The sequence below is a fragment of the Pelodiscus sinensis genome, chromosome 4, assembly GCF_049634645.1.
Source record: "Pelodiscus sinensis isolate JC-2024 chromosome 4, ASM4963464v1, whole genome shotgun sequence".
Lineage (NCBI taxonomy): Eukaryota > Metazoa > Chordata > Testudines > Trionychidae > Pelodiscus > Pelodiscus sinensis.
In genome coordinates, this window is record NC_134714.1 from 105158848 (window position 1) to 105176234 (window position 17387).

The 17387-nt window shown below is 45.5% G+C and overlaps 1 protein-coding gene across 12 annotated transcripts in view; it reads right to left on the reverse strand.

The window, feature by feature from the left end:
- Positions 1 to 725: 725 nt before the first annotated feature.
- The window catches only part of AMPD3 (adenosine monophosphate deaminase 3), a 127597-nt gene continuing 110935 nt past the window's right edge, over positions 726 to 17387 (reverse strand). For all 12 annotated transcript variants that reach the window (XM_075927936.1, XM_075927935.1, XM_075927937.1 and 9 more), the window contains 4 exons: positions 13696 to 13816; positions 10751 to 10924; positions 9723 to 9833; positions 726 to 1897 (listed from right to left, as the gene is read on the reverse strand). In XM_075927936.1, the coding sequence (XP_075784051.1) occupies positions 1685 to 1897; positions 9723 to 9833; positions 10751 to 10924; positions 13696 to 13816 (619 nt within the window). In that variant the 3' untranslated portion in view covers positions 726 to 1684. The remainder of the gene's footprint in view (positions 1898 to 9722; positions 9834 to 10750; positions 10925 to 13695; positions 13817 to 17387) is intronic.

A 17387-nucleotide genomic window follows, 5' to 3' on the forward strand; every position in this document is an offset into this window, starting at 1 on the left:
TGTTATTTATGAGTAGGCTGTTGTTTAAAGTTTAAAAGTGTGACGTGAATAAGCAAGTTACCCCTCATGTCTGTTGCTTATATCCCAACCCCCATCCACAAAAGAAACTGCAGTTGAAGTTTCTTGCATCAAAGGGATTTGAAAAGCCCTTTGTTAAAGGAATATGGTCAATTTAAAAATCAGACCTTTCAGAAAGCTTAGCTACTGGTATTACAAAAGTAACACTTAAAACTACTATACTGAAGAGGTTAAAATATTTTTCCTCCGTGTTCAGTTAGGTCTGATGTGTTAAACAGCATTTGCATGCATTATTCACTGTTCTGGTTTCCCTCTCTAGTCTCTTAGTTTGTGTTGATTTGTGCCTTTTGTATAGCAAGAAGATGGGGAGGAGAGAAATATTAAGAAAAAAACAAGTGCACTGCCACTAAAGGGCAGGAATGTCAAGAGATATGTGTAATAAGTGAATTTACATGCAATAAATGAATGAGGGTGCAGGGAATGTAAGTCTCTGAATGTTTGATATGTAATTTGCACATAGTATCAGGTTTGTTTGTTACTTTAGTAATAATGCTACCAATAGGAGTTTTAGTTGAGCAACATATGGCCCTCAAACTGCAAATTTTCATTTTTTTCCTGTATGAAACCACACGCAGTTTTACACAGTGTGAGCTGTTTAATCTTCTCAGTTAGCTATGCCATAAAAAGCAAACTGATTAGAAGAGAAATCACAAATACTACAGTAATTATATTTTACTAATCCACCTTTCATAAAGTTATTAACATATACTAAAAAATTGTGATCACTAAATGGGATAATTCCTATAAAATATGTATACAGTTGGTATTATTACTGACTATTAACACAAAATGTGGTCAAAGATGAGACATGAACTTCTCCCACTAATGGATAGGCACACTTTTTTAAAGTCATTTTATTGCATTTAAGATACACAGTAATCATTTTCACACTTTTCTATTTTCATTAGCAAAAAGATATAATTTCTGTTTATCAGACTCGTCCCCAAATACTGGGTGATAAGAATGACATGGTAGAGTCATTTAAGCCAATTCATGATCATCAATAAGATATGCAATATCTGGCAACATATTTTTTTTTTCCTAAGATCATCATGGACAGATTGGAAAGTGTCTCCAAAATTTTCTAAAATGAAAGTGAATGCTACTAAAATTGTGTTCATCATAAAATCTGCTAATAAACCAAAGGCTAAATTTAAAAAGTATGTTTTCTATAACTGCCACTGGAAACAAAGTTGGGTGTAAAATTTAGGCTATCCCATGCAGTAACAGTCAATGTGTATTACTGTCCAATAAGACATGTGTACTGCTATCATCTGCACTACATACATCTTGTTTGCATTAGAATATTATAGATGCAAGCATTATGACTCTTAAATTGCAGTGCAAAGCACGGTTAAAATGCAGTATACAACATAAATGATGCACAGTTCTGATCAGACGTTTGATATTTACTGCAGTCTTATATAGCCTAATGTATGTACAAACTGACTTTAAAGAATGTAATGAAGTGGAAGGTAAATTCACACAGTAACTCCATTTTTTATAAATAATTTCATTTTTTCCTCAGTGTTCAAACGATTGTATCCAGGCAGCTGTCAGTCACAGAAAATTAATAATTAAAAAGCAAAACAGTAAATGCACATTTTTAGAAGGAAGACTGGCTTATTTCTTGGTGCTGTGACTCTTTTGACAGAGCAGTAATCTCTTCTGATTTCATTGCATCAGATAGAAAGCTGAGCTCATTACACAGTGTCTCATACCTGAAAGCCATTCGGATCTGTGCTACGTTTGTCTTTCGAATGTCATTTCCTTCAGGCCCTTCTTTATAATAATTTATCCCTAAGAATTTTCGTTTTTCCTGTGGGCAAAATAAAATTAAGCATTACAAATAAGTCAGTTTTAAATTACTCTTTTTTTCCCCCCACTGCAAGCATCTTTTTATGGGAATGGCACTGAAGATAAATGAAAAGACCACAAAGAGCTATCCATGTAGTTAATGATGTTTAGCTATTCCCCTTCTTTTTATGTAGGCAGCATGCTTTTATTAAGTTACTTTGCAAATGCAGATCAATGCTGGTTGGTTCAATCAAAATATTCTGTTTTTTCCATTTCTCCCTAGTTGTTAGACTCATTTAAAAGCTGTTTGGGCATATATGAGCTGGCTTGCCCCACAGCTTTCTATCGGAACAGAATGCATGGTGCGTTCCTATATGTATTGTTTTTTCTATTAGCTGTAATAGTAAAGCTGCCTGATCCAAAAACCACTGAAGGTAATGGGAAGACCAACTGCTTTTGCTGGGCTTTGAATCAGGAACTTACCACCTCATGAGTTCAAGACTTTGAGAAGGTAGATTTAGATATCCTTGGTAAGCTGCTATTCCTTTATTTCTTGGGGAAAGAGTGGATGATGGTGGTCACATCAGACCACCAGCGGAAGCAAGCTAGAGGGCAGTAGCATATGCACCAGAAAGACATTCCTGTGCTAGCTTCTCAAAGTAATAGTCTCTAAGGAGATAAAGATTCCTTCTTAAAAATGAAGTAGCTTCTCCAAAAAAGCTCTTAAGAGAAATTCATGAATTTTAACATTTCAAGGAACCATTAGATCATCTAGTCTGACTTCCTGTATCACAATGGGCATTGAATTTCACACACTTACAATTGACCCCAATAAGTTTAATTGATTAAAGTAAGTCGTCCAGAAAGGAATCCAGTCTTGATTTAGAGAGACAATCCCCTCCGGAATCAATTATTTAGTTCACATTAAGACAGGTATCTGGCTGGGGATAGTTACTATCCAGTTCTGCAAATAACTTGCTAGTTACTGCTTTTGTTAATAGAACAGAAAATAGGGTTAATATTATAGTAAATCAAACTCAATGTCCATTCTAATAAGATTGCTCCATGGTCATCATGTATCCTATTACGTATGGTGATAGTTATTCCCAGGGCTCGACAAACCGCTGTTTCTTCTTCAAATGATTGCTCATGTCCATTCCACTATAGGTGTGTGTGTGTGTGCAGCATGCACACGTCGTCGGAAGATTTTCCCTCAGCAGTACCCTTAGAGCCAGCAGGGAGCCAGTATATCAAGGCATATACACCCTTGCTGGCTCTCTCCCCAGCCAATTCCTTCTTACCTCTCCTGATGGTCCTTGGAACAACCTCAGCTCCCTGAGTTGTTTTCAACTGCTAATCCCTTGATTGTTTACCTCTGTGCTTCAGTTAAGTACTTGTGAACTTACAAGACTCTTCTTTGTGTTTGACCCTTTCACCACAGCAGGGCATGCCTAGCCATAAGAGCTTCAAAGCCTGCAAGGAGTGCAGCAAGCCTATTCCCTGCAGCGATCCACACTCATCTTGTTTAATCTGCAAAGCCTTTAAACCCAGGACTAAGCGAGAGCATGAGTCCCGTCTCCAGGCACTCTTAATGGAGTCAGCTCTCTGCCTGGCACCGAGCACGGGCAGTGCACTGGCCTTGGTGAAGGAGGCATCACTGTGCTGCCCTTCCCCAGCGCCGCTCCCACTCACCAGCACCATCCAGGAAGAGGCGGCCGGACAGGGACCAGTCCCTGCTTGGGCACGTGCCCTCCATACGCCCCTCAGTGGGGCACATGGCGCCAGACAGCCCACTCCCTGGGCCTTTGAGGCCAGGCGATTACCCAACCCAGCGGAGGGATGATAGCTCCCCAGAGGACCTCCCTGACCCATCCATGCCAGAGTCACGGGAGGCAGCCAGGGTGCTTATTGAGTCATCCCCCTCGCCTCCCCCTGCTGTGACACTGTCTATATGGTATGGGGACTCCTGGCACCACTTGCTGCGGATGCCCCGTGAGCAGCAGCATGAGGTGCACAGCCTTGGGCCACAGGCAGCACCGCCCTCGGTACCAGCAGCAGCTGAGTCCTGCACCACAGCGCCTGCCCTGCCTGAGGAACCAGCCTATGGCCATGCCTCCGCTGCTGCCTCCTCCTCCTCCCCAGCACCGCGGCAAATCTGAGGCTATGTCCCGTCATGCCCCGCCGCACCCATCGTCGGCGCCGCCGTGACCCGCGTCGGATTATTCCTCTGACTCCAATGCGGCCTCAGTGTGGTGGTTTAGGGGGTCCAGGTGGTGCCAGTCCAGATCATGGCACCATTCCCGATCACTGTACCATTTCCAGCACCAGTCTCCTCCAAACCAGCAGCAATAGGGGCAACCGATGTCGGTGCCGATATTGCAGCAAACCTTCTCAAGTGTCGGGGCAGTGGCCTTTCTGGACTCCCTGGGCCTACCACCAGAGCCAGGCCTCCATGCCTCCTTGATCGGCTTCCTCGGTGTCAGGGCCTCAGGCTTCCCCATTGGTGACCCCATTGGTCTGGTCTCCCACTTCAACACGTTCCCTGCCCCCGGGCCAGCCATCCCTGGGTCCAGCAGAGAGTTCGGGACAGCCAAGCCAGCCAGGTCCTCCTCCTCCTCCCCTCCCCTCCCTCGTAACCACCTCTGGAGTCAGGAACACACAGACATCCCTATGGGGGACATTGCGAAGGCATCCTCTTCCCTAAATGAAGTGTTTATGGGTGCAACCCCTCCCCTCCCCCAAGCCCTCTATGGATGCCAGTGCACACCAGGACCTCCTCTGTCACCTGGCCCAAAATCTGGGGGTTCAGGCTGACAAGGTTGTCGAGGACTTCGACCTGACAGTTGACATTCTGCAGGCTGACACTTCTTTCAGAGTGGCACTGTCCATAAATAAGACTGTTGCCAAAATCTCCTCCACCCTCTGGCAAACGCCGGCTTCCATCCTGCCCACTGATAAGCGAGCTGAGTGCAGATACTTTGTCCCACCAGAGGGTAACGAATACCTCTTCTCTCACCCTCCCCCCCCAGCTTCATGATGGTCCAAGCGGTCAACCAGAGGGAGAGGCAGGGGCAACCAGTGGCGACCCCCAAGAGTAAGGATGACAGAAAGGCTGACTTACTGGGGAGGAAGGTTTATGCCTCCGTGGGAATCTAGTACCGGATTGCTAACCAGCAAGTCCTCCTCTCCCAGTACGGCTTTAATACCTGGGTGTCGATGGCCAAGTTTGCTGACTTTTTCCCCGAGAGTCCAGGGCAGAATTTAAAGCCCTGCAAGAAGATGGATGGACCATCTCTTGGGTGGCCCTGCAAGCAGGGGTCATACTGCGATGCAGCTCCTGGTTACAGGGTTCCGGGGTGCCTCCTGAGGTCCAAACTACCCTACAGGACCTCCCTTTCAGGGGTACCTCACTCTTCTCAGAGCAAACAACCAGTGCCTACACCGGCTGAAGGACACTAGGACCACGCTTAAGTCTTTAGGACTGCACACACTGGCCACGCAGAAGCGTTCCTTTTTGGGTAGGAGCACCACCAGAGCACCTTCTCATGCCGCAGGGGCAATAATAGCAGGCACAACTTCCATCGATCCTGCCCACCCTCTGACTCCAACCAGGGGCCCTCCAACAAACCCCCCGGGCCCTGCCAGGGGTATTGACGGGACCATCGAGAGCCTCATACCAGTCTCCCCATTCCCCTTCTGGTACCGTTTGTCCCCCTTTCTCCAGGCCTGGAGGTCAATCACATCAGACCGCTGGGTCCTAGAGACAGTGGAATTGGGCTACTCCATCACCTGCCTATTGCCCCCTCCCACCCATCCCCCTATCCCGTCCCTTTTCAGGGACCCTTCTCACGAATCCCTCCTATGGGAAGAAGTGAATCATCTGCTCGAACTGGGGGCTGTGGAACCCATTCTCCACGAACACCTGGGCAGGGGTTTCTAGTCACGGTACTTCCTAGTCACCAAGGCAAAAGGGGGCCTTCACCCAATCCTAGACCTCACGGCCCTGAAATCCTTCTTCGTGAAAAGGAAGTTCAAAATGGTTACCCTGGCATCTATCATCCCATCACTAGCACCCGGAGACAGGTATGCTGCCCTCGATCTAAAGGACGCATATTTTCTCTTCTCGATTGCCCCCTCCCACTGCAGGTTCCTGCGTTTCACAGTGGATCAGGACCACTATCAATTTACAGCCCTCCCTTTTGGTATCTCTACAGCCCCTCAGGTTTTTACCAAATGCATGGCGGTAGTGGCCGCAGAACTCAGGAGAAGGGGCGTCCAAGTGTTCCCATACTTGAACAATTGGTTTCTCCGCCGAGGGTCCAACGATCACGTGAAGAATCATATCGCCGTGGTACGAAACATTTTCAGGATCTAGGGCTCCTGCTAAACATGGACAAGTCCACCCTAGCCCCCACTCAAACGACAGAGTTCATGGGTGCCACCCTGGACTCCTGATCCCAGAGATCCTACCTACCCGACTCTCGGTTTCTCATGCTGAAGGCAGAGGTTGCATCGCTCCAGACCTTCCCAATGAAAACCGCCCGGACCTGCATGTGCCTGCTTGGTCTCATGGCCACTTGCACATATGTAGTGCAATATGCCAGATTACGCATGCACCCTCTGCTCATACGGGTGCACAGACCGATCGCTCACTCCTGGGACAGGGTCCTAACCATCCCTACGAGTGTCCTCCTCACGCTGCAGTGGTGGACTTGCCAGGAGGAGGTCCGCTTCAGAGTCCCATTCTCCAGACCAGCCCCGTCACTCTGGCTTGTGATGGATGCGTCGGACACGGGTTGGATGCGTTGGACACGGGTTGGGGAGCCCATTTTGGAGAACTGCATGCTCAAGGTCCCCACACGAAGCCTCTCTACATATCAATGTCAGAGAGTTCAGAGCAGTCTGTCTCGCCTGTGCGGTTTTCCTTCCCCACTTGAGGGGCAAGGTCTTTCGCGAGTCACAAGTGGTCCCTCTGCTGGGACATAGCCCAGTCTGTTTTCCGTGCGTGGGGGTTTCCCTACCTAGACCTCTTTGCCACGCCCCAGAACGCCAAGTGTCCCCGTTATTGCTCCCTCCTGGGACAGGGGCAGTGTTCCCTAGGGGATGCACTCCTGTTTCCTTGGCCCTGGGGACTGCTTTATGCTTTCCCACCATTCCCTCTGGTCAGCAGGGTTTTGCTGAAGATGCGGGAATTCAGATCAGTGCTAATCCTAATCGCCCCAGCATGGCTGCGACAGCATTGGTACTCGATGCTACTAAGCCTCTCATGCGAGAGGCCAGTAACCCTACCGTTAGTCCCGGACCTCATATCGCAGGACTTGGGCAGGCTGCACCACCCGGACCTGCGGTCCCTGCATTTGACGACATGGAAGCTCCGTGGCTAACGGCACAGGAGCTCCAGTGTTCCCAACAGGTCCAGGAGGTCCTGCTAGGAAGCAGGAAACCATCCACGAGATCCACTTACCTGGCCAAATGAAAACGCTTCTGCTCCTGGGCATCGAACAGGGGGTACACCCAAGATGGGTACCGGTCCCCAGAATTCTAGACTACTTACTGGATCTTAGGCTTCAACACCTGTCCTCATCATCCATTAAGGTTCATTTGGCAGCCATATCGGCCTTCCATCCAGGGGAAGGGGGTAAAACACTGTTCGCCAACCTGACGGTTAATAGATTTTAAAGGGCTTTGATAGGCTCTACCCACATGTAAGACTTCCCGTCTCACAGTGGGATCTAAACCTGGTCCTCACTAAACTTATAGGCCCTCCCTTTGAGCCGATGGCTACATGTTCGCTCCTCCAGCAATCATATAAGTTCTCTCTCCCGGTAGCAATCACGTCCGTGAGACGAGTATCTGAACTTAGGGCTCTAACTTGCGATCCCCCGTACATGGTATTTTTCAAAGACAAAGTCAGACTGCGCCTCCACCCGGCATTCCTGCCAAAGATGGTTTCCTCATTCCACGCTTCCCAAGATATTTTCCTCACCGTTTTCTACCCCAAACCACACGCTTCGGGGAAAGATCAGGTCCTGCACACATTAGATGTTAGAAGGGTGCTAGCCTTTTATTTAGACCAGACTAAACCCTTCCGTAAGTCACAGCAGCTCTTTGTATCCACTTCTGAATATATGAGGGGCCAACCTGTATCCACTCAGAGGATTACTTCTTGGATAACTACTTGTATTAAAGGGTGCTACTCCCTTGCGGGCACGCCAGCCCCACCCCTCAGGGCACACTCCACAAGGGCAATGGCAACGTCTACCACTTTTGCCACACAGGTCCCCATTTCAGACATTTGTAGGGCTGCCACATGGTCTTCGGTCTGTTTACTAACCATTATGCCCTTCCTCAACAGGCCAGGGGAGACACCGCCCTAGGGCAGGCGGTCCTTAATTCAGGGGCCTTTTCTTCCTCTGGCCTCCCACGTTAGTTAGATCATGCTTTGGAAACACCTATATTGGAATGCACATGAGCAATCACTCGAAGAAAGAACGGTTACTTACCTTGTAACTGTGATTCTTCAAGATGCGTTGCTCATGTCCATTCCAAATCCCCATCCACCCTCCTTATCTGCCAGCAGTGTACTGGTAAGAAGGAAGAGGCTGGGGAGACAGCGAGCAGGATATATGCCTTGATATACTGGCGCCACTGCAGGGGGCTCCCTGCTGGCTCTAAGGGTACTGCTGAGGGAAAATCTTCCGACGACGTGTGCATGCTGCACACACACACACCTATATTGGAATGGACATGAGCAACACATCTCGAAGAATCACAGTTATGAGGTAAGTAACCGTTCTTTCTACTCGCCCGTGGCAGAAGATTTCAGCCGTGCGCTCCATTCACCAGCACTGGCGCATGCGCGGGGCGGGGCTGGTGAGTAGCTCTTGCTGCAGTTTGTCGAGCCCTGATTATTCCTGTCTGAAATGTTTGGATTTGTTTCTTCAACACACAAATCATGATAAAACTGTTATATTTTTGCAACAAGAACTTCCTTCAAGTACAAACTGAAGAATGTCATGTCTATAGGTTAAGTCAATGGTCCACCTGTTACTGTTCATTTAAATTTAGACGACATACTTTTTTATATGTTTTTTTTATATATATATATCCCTGATACATTTTTAAAGAACTAAATAGGAATGGTGTAGGACTGTTTTAAATTTAGATTTGCAAGAGCCCAGCTCTCTCACATTTTCTGAAGAGCTCAGTACTCGTACATTCACCAAATTACCAACAAGATGTGCAAATTTTAGCACAACACTGATTTCTGCAGTTTGTTCAGGGGCAAAGGAGGGAATTGCCCTGGGGCCCAACAATTTTAAAAAGCTCCAGGATGCTACCACCCTTACTGCGACCAGAGTCCCAGGCCCTTTATATCACCAGAGCCCCACATAGTGTGGCCTGGGAAAAGCTGAGGTGTGCTGCAGTCTGAGTGGCCCTGAGGGCTGGCTGCCTCTAACCCCAACCCGTCCAGGGAACCCTGTGATGTTCAGCCACTTCATGAAGACCTGGACTGAAATCACAAATGTATTTTACATACACTACTCATCAATTCAGATTGTAATGGACTCAGCAAAGATTAGTAGAGACCAAAAGTCAAATCAGTGACTATCTATTACATTAAAGTCTTTGTTTCTCAGGATCAATCCCCTGAGAAATCCAAGAGATGATATGAGATGATATGCTCAAAAAAGTAACTTCAGAAGATACATCTCACATTCTTGATGCTCACCGAAACCAGAGGTCTCTCACACACCAGTCATTTCATGGTACAAAAAAATTTGCATTTAATCCTTACGTATTTTATATGCAATGACGATGTGTTTCTTGCAACAAGCCAAGTTTACCTTATCTGATAATCCACTTTGTATTACGCTGTTTCTTGCTAGTTCACATGAGTCACATGTGCTCAGTTTCCACACTTGAGCTGCTATGGCATATTCCTCCATAAGTGCTTCCTGTACCATCAAAAATATACTGTGTTAAGCTATATCCTATTTAGTAATTGTGTTTGATAGGTAATCATTTCCAGTTAGGGAAATTATCTGATGCTCGTTAAACAATTTTGTTAGATGGTCACAATTTTCAAGATTTTAGGCTTTTAAACTCAATCACTGGAGCCTGAAAACATTTGTCTATTTCAAGATCCCTGAGAAAAATTAGTTAATCACTTCTGAACACACAAAAGATACAGAAACTAGCCATCTGAAAATTCCTCAAGGAGTGGGTAGCTCTCGACTGATGGGAAGTCTATGCAGCACGTTCTGGAGCAAACTGCTCGCTACTGTGGATGGGAGGGGCAGAGTGGAGCAGACTAAAGCATTGCTGAATCTCAGATAGCACAAGTTAGAGCTGCCTATAAGCTTTTCCAGCTCACACAGGGGCTGCTGTCAGCGTAGAACCAACCCACAGAATAAAGGTTTTCAGGCTCTCCCTTCTCTTCTACGCTGGGTGAAACTTGAAGGCAGGAGAACATCAAGTGCAGTGCATTGAATGAACAGTTTGCAGTTTATCTTCAGAGATCTTAAATGACATTTTTTTCAGTAAGCTTCACCCACATTCATTAGAAAGGAAACAAGTCTTCCCCGGCATTCGACCTCTACAATATTGCTTATCAAAACACTAACACGGGAGCTCTCCATCCTCTTCTTCCTCTGTTCTCGAGGAGCCAGAGGCAGAAGTACAAACAAAATTTAATTTGGCTATTAGTCATTTTCCCATGAAATCTGTTTTCAGAGGAGTGGGAATACAGGGGACATTGAAAGGCGAGTCAATAGATGAGGTATCACATATTGTGCAATGAGAAATGAAGTGTTTAAGGTCACTTTGGCTTTGTTAACATTCACTTTTAAGAGAAGTTTTCAGTTGTGCTTACCTTTGTATAATGGAATTGCATAGGATCGTCTGTAGAGAGAGAAATGTGAAGTCCCTTATGTAGAAATTCCTTTAGTGGATTTTTTGAATATTCAAGGAATAGGCTATTGTTGCTAAGTGGAGACATGGCAATGGGAATTTGTGCAAGATAATAAAGATACTGAAGTACTGGACTCTGTACAAAAACAATACAGATACTCGTTATTTAATGGAGCTGTGAGATAACAGGAAAGGAGGTTTTCAATCAAAGGAAATGGAAACAGCCTCATTATACGTGATTGTGGAAGAATTATGACCAGAAAAACTGAACTGTCTTTTGTGGACTGACTGTTTACACAGATTTTTTTCAATATTTTCTATATGCAACTCTGAATGCCACTTCTTTAAAATGCAACACATAGTCCACATTTTAGATGGACTGAGACCCTCTCCCCGCCGTGGACTGGGAGCTGGCAGTCCTGCGCAGGAACCTAGCGGGGTTGGAACAGCCCTCCTCCCAGGACAGGCCATTGGTTGGGGCTGTACTCTGGGTACCCAGTTAACCCAGGGGTGGGTAATAATTTTTAATGGGGAGGCCACTCCAAGATTTTGGTAATCTGTCACGGGCCATTTTGGTAAACTGTCAAGGACAGGGGGTCTGGGACAGCAGGTGGGGTGTAGAAGAGAGGTTGAGATAAAGGACCAGGGTGCAGGAGAGGGTGTGAGGTCTAAGAGGGAGTTTGGGTGAAGGAGGGGGTTATGATCTGGGTTAGAGGTGTGGGGCAGAGAGCTGACATGGGGCAGAGGCTTGGGGTGCAGTGCCCAGGAGGAGTTACAGGTGCAGTAGAGGTTTCTGGCCTGGGGGAGAGTATAGGAAGGAATGCAGGGTCTAGGAGGGAGCTGTGACCTGGAGGAGGTGGGGAAGGGGATACAGAAAGCTTGGATGGTGATCTGGGGCAGCAAGAGGTGGTGGCCTAGGGCAGGTAGTTGGAGGGAGAGAGGAAGTGCAACGCCAGAGGTAGGCTCTGGCTTGGAGGTACTTATCTAGGTGCCTCCCAGCCAACAGCCGTGCAGGAACCTGAGAGAAGCTCCATACCTGTCTGCTGGGCTGGCTGCTACACATGGTTCTGCTCTAGCACACGGAAGGAGGAGGCTTTGCTCACTGGCTCTACCTCCAGGAAAATTTCTCAGCTCCTATTGGTTGGAAACTGGCCAACAGGAGCTGAGGGATTTTGCTAGGGAGCGGGGACAGCACGCAAAGCCTCCCCGTCCCTCCCCAGTGTGTCAAGCAAATAGCAGCCACAATTTAAAGTGTGAGCTATTATGAAGTAAGGGTGCCAGCACGGTGGCTGGGTGCTGGATACAGCGGTTAGGTGAGCCAGATCCAGTCCACTAGCCACTTCTTTCCCACCCTTGTTAACCAGTTACCCATTAACATTCCTAGTTCCTACCCAAAAGAGCTTAAACTCCGATGCAGCTTAGGTACATTAAAGAACAGTGATTATATCCAAAACACTTCACAGAATAGGTCATTTGTGATGGTGGTATTCAATGTGGGTGTTAAAGAACAGAAGAAAGGAGCTTTCATTTAACTGTGGGCATAAATAGGGGTTCGTATGTAATGTATTCAGACTCGCATTCTTATCTGTATCCATGACTATTTTTGGCTTGTAATCCCACTACTATACATGACATGAACCTGCACCACACTTACCAGCTCTGCCAGCTTTATTCCATTCTTGGTCATGCAAGAATAGAATTGACTGGCTAAAGAAAAGAACAAGCATAATGTTGTGGGTATGTACAAAGGATAGCACATTGCCTGAGTCTAATATTAGGAACCCAAAACTGAAAATTGTGAACTGAAGTCATATTGCTATTAAGTCTTTATTGAGACTGATAATCCTAAAATTAGACACCCAAATTTAGACATCTAAGTTAGTAGTTGATTTTCACAGGAAATCTAAGCACTAGCAGTTCCTACTGATTTCAAATGTGTTCTGATTTTTTTAAAATAATTTGTTTCAGATGCCAAATTACAGGAAAACTAGACTGAGGGTTGGGAGGTGGCGGAGAAATTATTTCCCATTCAAAATGTCAATATTTCATTAAAAATTATAAACAGAAACTTTTTGGCCAAAACCAAAAATTTTGATTCAAATATTCTACCATAGCGCCTCATGCTTGTGTTCTTTAATATGGGCCAGGCTCCCTGGATGGACTCTCTCTCCTGTGATACATTATGGCTTCCATCTTGCTGAGCCATTCCAGGGCATCAGTGAAATCTGTTAACTGCTGTGCATCATGGGAGATGTGATTTGGCTTGGGAACTTTTATCAAAAGAGCCTGGGGGCCTGACGCATACACAGCACAACTACCATGAAGCATTACAGCAACATTTCCAAGTTGAATGTTTTCAAATTGGTTTTTTCCAACAAGTTGAAATAGCCATGGGAAGTTTACACTTTGACAAAACACTTTGGTGTAAAAACTCAATTTTCCATCAAAAATCCATTTCACTTGAAAATATTCAACCAGGCTTAAGAAACCATTTTGTGGGGAGATCAAAGCAATTCTGCCTGATCTTAGAATGAATTAAAATTAGTCTAGTCTGATCAAAGAATTTACACACTATCTGTAGAGCGATTATTATTTCAGTCTTCCTAAGTAAACCACCATTTATAAAATAAGATGTATTTTTACCAGAATGACTATTGACTTGATACACATCTGCCACCCTGTGGTCAATTATTTTCACAAAGATTTTCTTACTGGATGAGATTGGCCCCAATGGAAATCAGGGGGAATTTTTCCACTTATAGAATTCTGGGCACACTGAACTATTTGCCTAGATTCTTCTGGAAGATGTGGAGTGGTGTAGAAGTATTGTTATTAATTGAGGGTTTGATGTATTTGAGTCCTTTTTAATAAATTAAGACTATTACAGATGAACAACAAAAGTAATACCTTCTTCAGGAGTAATCCATGAGAAATGTTGTCAGCTGTCAAAAAGGCTGACACCAGATGAGTGATGGACCCAGCTTCTCCACAGTGAGGGCGAAATAGGAAGGTACTCATGCCTCTTTCCCTGAAAAAATTAGAAGTCAGTTCTATCATAAAAATAACTGGAGTCTTTTCACCCATTCTGCATATAAATCCCATTAATATCAATTGAAAAATATCCATGAAAATAACTATATAGTGCATTAGGAAAATACATCTAAGAGTTATTATTTACTTTGCTAGGCTCAGATGTGCTTAAAGTACAATTGCTTGTGTATTAACCAGATACCATTTCTAATATTCCATAAAAACATAATAAGCCCTGCATAGACTGAAATTACCTGATAATCTTAGTTGATGCTCAGAACAAGGCATGGTTTAAAAGCATACATATTTTGACTGGCTAAGTATAAAGAAGTTCTGGGATGGAATCTTAATTACAAGTCATATCGGTATATTTCTTTTTTGCTGACTGTGCATATGCTACCAGGTTACTCAAAAACATGAAATGGTTCTGCAATGGAGTACCAATGTTTACATCAAACACCCCACCCATTCAAAATATATTGATCCTGCTGAGACACAGTTAATAGAGTGCTACTGTTGACTCACTGAAGCAGGTGAGTCATTACCCTACTTCCCCAATAAGATACCTGCAGGACATTCAGTCTGACTCACTAGAGGGAGTGGCTCTAGGATGGCAACTGAGCAGACATTCAGTGACAGCAAGGCAAGATTGAGTTGAACTTTATTGTATTTTTGTGATTTACTGTAGTAATAAAAGGAAACCCTAGCCAGAGAGTTATTTTGGAATCTATATCATCTATGAATTTTGTTCAGAGTAGATTGGGAGATATACCTAGTCACAGTCTTCTGAAACATAATAAATCTCAAAGATTCGAGGATGAAGTGTACAATATGCACGCGCACACACACACACACACACACACACACACTCTCTCTCTCTCTCTCTCTCTATTTGTAATTTCTGAAGAGAAATAGTCCTGAAAAGAAACAAGATAGCTGACTGTGGGAGAAATAGATACCTCTAAATTCATTGTGGAGGGGGAAGACTGTGTGTAGCAAACAGACAACCAACAAGCAGTTAAAGCAGGCAGCCAGATGTTTGACATAAGTTCAAGGATACTTTAGATTACATTGTTGTTGGTTTTACTGATGATATGGGGTAGTGAAGAAAAGAAACATCTGAGGCTGGAAAGGAGGAACACGGTTTTGAATGTTAGGAAATACTTGGAAGAAGATAAATTAAAATGATGCTAACGCTTTGTTCGTCTATGCCATCTGCCATGGCAGGATCCCCAAACGCTTGATAAATGATAATGAAATAAATCTCACAACATGTCTCTAAGCTGGGGAAATATTATTACACCAGTGCAGACTTCTGTAAGGTCCATATACACCAAAATACAGTGGTGACAATTTCTTTCTTCCCTTTTAATTATCTTCTGCAAAGCACCTTTATGCGCATTCCAAACTGTAGCAGGACAATGAGAGTCGGTTAGCCTATCCCAACAGACGGGAGTAGGGCCAGCAGGTAGAAGTTGATATGGGCCGAGCGCCAGCTTAAAAGCTTGTTTCCACCATGTACCGGCTTCTAGGGAGCCAGCTGCCACTGTGGGTGCATGTAACTGAGTAACCACTGAGTTTTTCAGCAGTCACATAATTACCCAATTACCCACATTTTAGCATTCCTTTTTTCTGTGCAGAAAATTCCTTGTCTCACATGTTAAATATGAACTGTGATACTGACAGACCAGGTGCCAGTTCATACGCAGGCCCAGAGCCTCTCTGAACACTGACAAATGCATAGCTGGCTTTCCTGTAAGTTAGTAAAACAGATACTGGTGTGTGACGGCGCGTTGGGGGTTCCCCGTCTCCTGCACCCCGAAATGGCTCAAACAGACTGCACCAGCCAGTGGAATTGAGGGTGGTTTATTGCTCCTCCAGCCCAGCGCAGCACAGATGTAATCTGGTTACAGGAACTGGGGCTAAGAGGCCTCAGTGCCCCCCCTTGAGATAGGGGAGTCCCAGCCCCCTCCCCAGCTCCTTATACCTTGCCTTCCAGCGAGCAACTAACTCAATTCCCTTCCAGCCCTGCCCCCCAGTCAGGGCAGCATTCCACCTTCCTTTGTTCCTCTCCATGGGGGGTGTCTGGCCACTGGTTCAACAAGTTTGGCACTACCTTTGCATAGTGAGGTTTTCCCTGCTGGGCCTTGCTCCAGACAGCAGGGGTCACCACAGCCCAGCAAGTACCCCCCACTACGTCACATGGTGTTAGTAGAATGTGTGAAATATTTAGACTTTATGGAAGGCTTGTCTCCATCCCCTGCCCCTTCTGCCCAAAGCCCCACCCCTTCAGGGGGCTCAGAACCAGGCCTCTCCCATCTTGCCCAGGGGCCTGGCAATTCTATTGGCAGCTCTGGACACATTAATTTTGTGTAAAGTGTTGCTCCTGCAGAAAAGTGGGCCTTTGAAACCAAATGTGCCATTATAAAACATTAAAGGGACAAAGACTGCTGATTGCCCTCCCCACTTCTGTCAGACATCCATGTTTGGTTTATCAGCATGAACTCTATGGAGAAGAGGATAAAAATACTTGACAAGGAGGTATTAGGTCTCTTTATGTTGTCTGGACTCTCAGGAGTAAAGATTCCTAAACATAAGCAAGAGAGCCCCCTGCTGCTTGGTATAGAATCAGGAGGTCATCAAATCTAGCTCCCTGCCCAAAGCATGACCAACCCAACTAAATCATCCCAGCCAGGGCTTTGTCAAGCTGGGACTTAAAAAAGGGGAGTTTCTCCCTTCAAGTTGTGTCCCCCTGTGGGTGCTCCACTGTTGGTGATGGGTCGCAAAGCAGTTTTCCCCATTGGGCCATGCACGCAAGGAACCTCATGGCATTCATGCCTTAGCGCCTCGTGTGCATGGCCTGACACTCCTTCAGTTCCTTGTCTATACCCAAGTAGCTAAGACTCTGAGTAGAGGGGAGAAAAGGAGGGTTGTGGGGTACTCACAGGGAAACATATCTCGAAGAGGGTTGTGATCTACACCATTAGCTGGGGCTGATGAAAGGGGACCCTGTGAGAAGGTTGTTGGAGGATGTCCACTATCAGAGAGAGGAGAACATCTGGAGGTACAGTGACTCTCTTGTGGATGCGATGGAATGTAAATGGATGCCATCTAATGCTATAGGGGCTAGAAATGCAGTCAGGCATATCAGGCCACAGACAGTTGCGGCCATGTGGTCCATCAACTGAAGGCAGGAGAGTTCATAGTAGAAGGGCTCATGGACAGAATGTCTATGAAATCTTGAATGGCTCTGAAGCACTGCCAAGGTAAGTATGCCCAAGCTGAAACCAAGTCTAAGTGAGTGCCAATAAACTCTATGTCTTGCAGATTTTTGCTTGTTGTTAAGAAGGCCAAGACGGCCAAATAAATTCTTGATCTTGCAACAACATGAAAGTCGTTTCCTTACATGACCATCCTTTTATGAGGCAGTCATGGAGGTATGGAAAGATGATTGCATGTTGTTGATGTAGACACACCATCGCTATGGTGAAAACCTCTGAAATACTTGAGGGGCAAAAGTAAGGTTGAAAGGCAGGACGCTGTACTGATAGTGATCTGCTCCTAGTGGT